Raw genomic sequence first — 5848 nt, 5'->3', positions numbered from 1 at the left:
CGAGATCGTCCAAGGTCTTCACAGGCTTCCAAACAAGTCTCAATAAACATAGTAAGGAGTCCTTCAATGCCATTGTTCATGCTCAACACCACATTGGATACTCTTGAGATTGATGAGAACCAAAACGAGGACTATGCCTTAGACCATCTCTTTGGGAATGACTCACAGAATGAAGATTCAATACTTCAATTTCAAAGTGAATCGGAAAGTGAAGGTGAAGTTGAGACATCCATGATTCTTTTGGAGGAGCCTATCAAAGTTTAGCTAGACTTCCCTATGGAAACAAATGTTGAACAAAAAGAATTGTGGTTAGTCCTAAATCCAATGTGCCAACATCATGTCCGTAGAAACATGGGTATCTTTGGGACGACCAGCAATCACCCCTTGACACACTGAGTTGATAGATGATAGTGGGGAATAACTAGGTAGGCTTTTAATCTTCTATAATAAGTCTCTATTTTAAGCATTGTCATCTACTTCCAATATAGAGTACTCGAGTTGTATGCAATCATGACCTTATTGGACATGGATGCACTACATGGAAACTGTTTCAAATTATTAATTAAATTCCTCATCCACTCACAAAAATTCAAATTATTAATTAAATTCCTCATCCACTCACAAAAAAAGGATCTCTCTGATACTTCAATGGCCTATCTTCTCCTCGAATACTTTTTACTTATGTGTGAATCAAAATGTCATGAAGTGAAAAAGCTATACCTTCTCCCAAAATCACATTCCCCTTTTACTTTAGATGAAAAAGGAGATTTAGAGTGGCAATGAAAAGCATGTGGAGATGCTATTTAAAATCTCTCTTTCCAATTTTCAAAAGTTTGATTGGACCGCATGCGTTACTGTAGCAATCAAGGCTATATGTGCAATTTCATTTTTAAGTTGCTGCTTTGGTTGATGATTTTGTATTTTTGCTATCACTGTTTTCACAGCTTAGTATGTTTGTCATATAATCCCCAAGTGACTAATTGCTATGGTATATAGATTTACCAAAAACATCACGTAGGCAGAGCTTTTGCAATGTACTCTTCACTCGACAGAAGCATATAAATTCTATAGTTGTATGGATGCACATTTTGGTTACTGGTCCAAAGCACAAATTTTGTATCGGTGATATACAAGCACGCATATGTATGTAAGTACACATGCACATGTATAAGTACACGTGCACAGATACAAGTGCATGCATATAGTACACGTGCAGATACAACTACACGTCCCCATAATGAAGAACACATGCACTAGCATAGGGTGCAGGCCTTGACAACTCTACTGAGCCTCATCTTTGTAATCCATATTGCTGTAAGGAGATAAGAATTCCTCAAGGAAATTCCTTTTCCTTTTTGGATTCCATCCGAGGTCGTGGCACACTTGGTCTGAATGCCATATGCTTACCGCACCTATACAAGATTTCTGATAAAAAGGAGTTGAATTCTTCATGTACTCTGTCCACTTCTGTACAACTTTTTCCATCTTGTCAATGCTCGGAAGAGTAATCTTCTGAGAAAGCAAGTGCGCCAGCCACCGTGCCCCCATTTCAGAGGAATGCAGATTAGAAAGATTCTCGTGAAAGCCCATAATTGCCAAATGGGGGATCCGAGGATGTATTATACCCCTACACCATCAAATAGAGCAAAATTCGTCAGCATGTTACTAATATTTCCCTCTTATAAGGTACATAATAAAACTATTGACTATCCCTTCAAACGACTGGAAACCCCACTGTCTGGCCACTTGCCACAAATTCGCAGTCTTTGTTTCTTTAGAGTCCCCCTACAGAGGCCATCATCCAATCTCTACTGAGCCATCGTGCTCAAGACATCCCGGTGTTCTCCTTTGACAACATTACCTAAACACCATTGCCGTCAACTCTTGCCACCCTGTTTATAGCTTATGCCCAACTATAAGCTCCTTGGGTGGCTTGCCCGTGAGTCTTATTGAAGAAATTATCACTTGCGTCCTTGCCAATAACCTTGAAAGCTTACAACCTATTTATTCTATGAGCCACATTATCCAATTAATGGCTTGGCCTCGATTCAAGAAGCCACTTATCCAGTTAATGGCTCGGCCTTGATTCAGTAATCCTTGCCGTAAACATTTGGTTAGCAAGCATACATACATTAAAGTGCATGTTTTGTCAATCTTGTAGGAATGGATGCATAAAAAGCACAATTACTTCGTTGAAACATGCTTTACTATCCAGTGGAAAATTCAATTGTCTCCTACAACTTATGCTTCCAATAACTGTCTGACACGACTAATCAATATTGAGAGGACCTATAAAGGGAAGCGAATGAAGCCTTACCGGTAAAGAGGTATGATATTTCCTGGCTCTTGCAGTTCTCCGCATTCTCTCTGTAGGAGAGCCCTAAGCTTCTTTTCCCCGTCATAGCCTGTGCCTAAGATTATAACATCGGCTTCGATGTCCGTGCCATCTGCTAGTACCACTCCCTTCTTTGAAAAACTCCAGTTGGTCGCCCTTCGCAGATTGATGTGGCCATCTTGAACTCTTTGAAAGAATGTGTCTGGTAATAGCGGCACCTGGCAAGATGCAAACTGCTCGAAGAAGGTCTGATTTGGTATCAAACCAAACTCTCGAAGAGGGAGATTGAGGAGGAGGTATAGCTCAACAAACTTTGAGATAGCCCATCGCTGCAGATAGACAAGAACCAAAAGGTCTGTCAGCTTTGAAATCAGAGACCAGTTGATTCGTTCTGCTATTGCTGGGAAGGAGACCCCTCAATAGAAGTGAAATGCCCTTTTGTTTTTGTTTTCTTTTTTGTGGAATGTATAAGAATATTTACCAGCAGTACACCCAGTGCGAGTAGGCTGGTTGGAATATCAAATGCAGATCCTTACACTAGGTGAGACCCTTCACTACCCACTAAATGCCCGTGGACATCCCAATGCTCTTCTTCCATAAACTTGGTTTTAAAAAAGGTGTTTGAGCTATGTATGTCGGTCTTAAGAACAACGTACCGCAGGCGTCAAGAGAGTTGAAATGACACTGAGCAGAAACCCTTGATCAGGCTTTGGAATCATCAACTCAGAGAGCCGTGTTGAGTAAAGGTACGACAAAGGCAAGCCAAAAGGCTTGTGATGAGGAAGCATCCAATGAGGCGTTCGGAAAATTACGGTGCATGGGTGACCGTGGATGCCTGGCAGCAACACAAAGCTTAACTTAATAAGGACAGAATTGCCGTGGAACTTTTGACTCTTAAGCAAACTAGAGGCATACCTTGGTTCACATTCGAAGCTTCCATGGCAACATCAAGTGCTGATTTCATCATTCCAACCACGACGACACGTTTATCTTTGAGAACAAGTGTCGCCGCTCTATCATCCAGCATAGCATACTCCATAGAATGCAATACTTTCCCTTGAAAAAGCTCGGGCCCTTTAGATGGTGGGTAGGCCGGCAGCTTGGGAATGTCTCCATAACGGCCAATGCATAAGACAAGAAAATCGAAATAGAGCCACTGTAAACCCCGAGAGTGGTTAGTCTAGAACTCTTACTGCATGCATGCATAAAGAAAAGCTCAGCCATATATTCTGTGTGAGTACAAGTATGCACAGGCTGTATAGTGTTTGTTGATCAAAGAATTTGATATAAAAAAGGAAAAAAACAGTTGAGACTTTTGGAAATTTTTAATTTTTTTTAAAAAGAAAGAAATGAGACAAATAATACGTTGAAAAAGTGTTACTTAAAAATGGAATTGGGCAAAAAAATAACCCTTAAAAGACCCAATTTTCTTTTTAAAAAGTATAGAATTCATTACCTCGTCATGGGCTGTTCTGGAATGTCTCTATTGAAAAGAAACTTTTTTTGGGGGAAAAAAAACAAATTATTAAGAATTTTGGGGAAAAAGTGTGAAAATCGTACAAAATACAGGAAGCCAAGAACAGTAAATATTATGAAGAATGGACACATTTTTTTTTTATGTGTAAAACTTATGAAAAAGAAACAAGGAGGGATATTTAAATGGGGTATTTTTCCTTTTCCAAACCCCAAAAAAAAGGAGCAATAATAAGACAAAAATTCTGAAAACATAATTCTAAAAGGAAAAACAAATGCCATGAAAACTGTGAAAATTACGAGAAAGAGAATAGGGGGGATTACCTGTGTGTCACCATCGTTTCGAATGCGGACTGCCCAATGGGCACCTTTCTTCTCTTCTTCAAAATTTGCCACAGACTCGTGCAGCCCACCATGGATTTGGCGGATTTCAACCACTTTGCAATTGAACCTAATTCTTTCCAAGACATGGAAGTTGCGGGCATAGCTCTGCAGATAGTCCATGACATGGGTGTGAGATGGGTAGTCGGGGGTTCCAGGGGGCCACGTGTAATCCGAGAATTGGTAGGCATCTCTGGGTGTTTGGAGCTTGGTGCTGGCAAAGGTGTGCCTCCACACACCGCCTACACCCGGTTGGGCTTCGAGCACAACGGGCTCCATGCCGTGCTGAAGCAGGTACTTGCAAGCACAGATGCCGGTCATACCGGCCCCAACGATGCATATTTTCTGTGTGTTGTGGGAAGCATGGGAGCCCAGTTCAGAAACGGGTGTTGGGCTCTCTGTGTGGTTGCCCATGTGAGAGGAGATGGGCTCTCTCTCTCTTGCCTCTTGTGTGTGTTGTGGCCAAAATGGGTCGCCCTCCTACAGCTACACTTTGATCCCATTTTGTACCAAAAATGGCCCTATGAGCCCACCCTCCTTGCATGTGAATGCTAATCCAATGACCCAATTGCCTTTGTGATATTTGTTTGTGACCCAATTGCCTTTGTGATATTTGTTTGTGGACCCCTTTGGCAGCCCTCCCAAATATCAATGCCTACCTTTGTCCAGACTAAACAAAAGTTTTTTTCCCCCTTAAAGTCTACAACCTTCATCTCAAATTAATTAAAGATATTATTATCTAAAATAAAAGTTAAAGTCTTCATAGTCTTTCCTTGGACAACTTGTCTCAACATTTGCATTTTTGAGACTTTAAATCTTTAGTTCTAAAGGTCCTTTTTAAAATCAGAAAGTTGAGATTACATCCTAGATTCCTTCCTCACACCTTTTAAGTAATATCTTCCTTTTAAACCATATATCCAACTTTTAAGTAATATCTTCCTTTTAAACCATATATCCAACTTTCAGTTATGTGTCTTTCAACTTCTTTGACATTTCTCTTGCGTGCAAACCTTAGAGCAACTAGTTTTATTCTATTAACCCTAAGCTTCACAATAAATCGATGAATTTAAAATCTTTATCAAAGATTTGCATAATATATGGATAAAGTGTAATGATTGTTCTTGATTTTTTTCAAGTGAGATTATGAATTCAATTGTTTTAATTTGGGACTCGTGAGAGATTTCTCATGTCCATGATATGCTTATGGCCAAGATAGACTATGTAACGAAGCAAGGATATAACACAAGTGGTAACGCAATGACTAAGTGTCGAAGCATGTCTTTGCTCTTCAATCCCTTAAATTCTCAAGTTATCCCAAGGTGAAAGCTATGAAAGCTATCCCAACATCAAAATTCTCAAGGTACTATATCAGGGGACCTCATGTACTTCTTGAAGAATTAATCAAACTCACATACACATCAATGAACCAAGTATAGACTTGAATTAAACTAACAAGATTAAAGCATAGCATAGAACATGAAAATAGAGTAAACATCACCATCAACACACTATTAGGTGCAATCTCCCCCCTCATGCGTGCAGCTCCCACTTTCACAACATGAGTATTTTGAGAATTGTATTCAAAATATAGCCCAAGGAGCTAATAATAGTTGTGCGTACAAAATAGGACTTGCTTTTCCACTTTTACAAAAATAACTC

At 39.8% G+C, this 5848-nt stretch overlaps 1 protein-coding gene across 1 annotated transcript; it reads right to left on the bottom strand.

Moving 5' to 3' along the window:
- Positions 1-1086: 1086 nt before the first annotated feature.
- On the bottom strand, positions 1087-4774 carry FMO1 (flavin-dependent monooxygenase 1). The gene is made up of 5 exons (XM_086812544.1): positions 4133-4774; positions 3251-3491; positions 2992-3170; positions 2318-2664; positions 1087-1627 (listed from the first exon to the last, which is right to left on the bottom strand). The coding sequence occupies exons 1-5, from the start codon at positions 4601-4603 to the stop codon at positions 1282-1284; spliced, it is 1584 nt and encodes a 527-aa protein (XP_086668670.1). The 5' UTR covers positions 4604-4774; the 3' UTR covers positions 1087-1281.
- Between the last annotated feature and the right edge of the window lie 1074 nt (positions 4775-5848).

The sequence above is a fragment of the Cibotium barometz genome, chromosome 18, assembly GCF_041138505.1.
Source record: "Cibotium barometz isolate CiBa-2024 chromosome 18, ASM4113850v1, whole genome shotgun sequence".
NCBI classification, from domain to species: Eukaryota; Viridiplantae; Streptophyta; class Polypodiopsida; order Cyatheales; family Cibotiaceae; genus Cibotium; species Cibotium barometz.
The sequence above is the reverse complement of the archived record's forward strand: the minus strand, read 5'-3'. Positions and strand labels throughout refer to the sequence as shown.

Excerpts from the sequence above, each read along its gene's own strand:
- FMO1 (XM_086812544.1), bottom strand. The coding sequence starts at position 4,603 with ATGGGCAACCACACAGAGAGCCCAACACCCGTTTCTGAACTGGGCTCC. Across the intron at positions 3,492-4,132 it reads GAAACGATGGTGACACACAG|TGGCTCTATTTCGATTTTCT; the intron begins GTAATCCCCCCT and ends CGGGGTTTACAG. Across the intron at positions 1,628-2,317 it reads AATATCATACCTCTTTACCG|GGGTATAATACATCCTCGGA; the intron begins GTAAGGCTTCAT and ends TTGATGGTGTAG.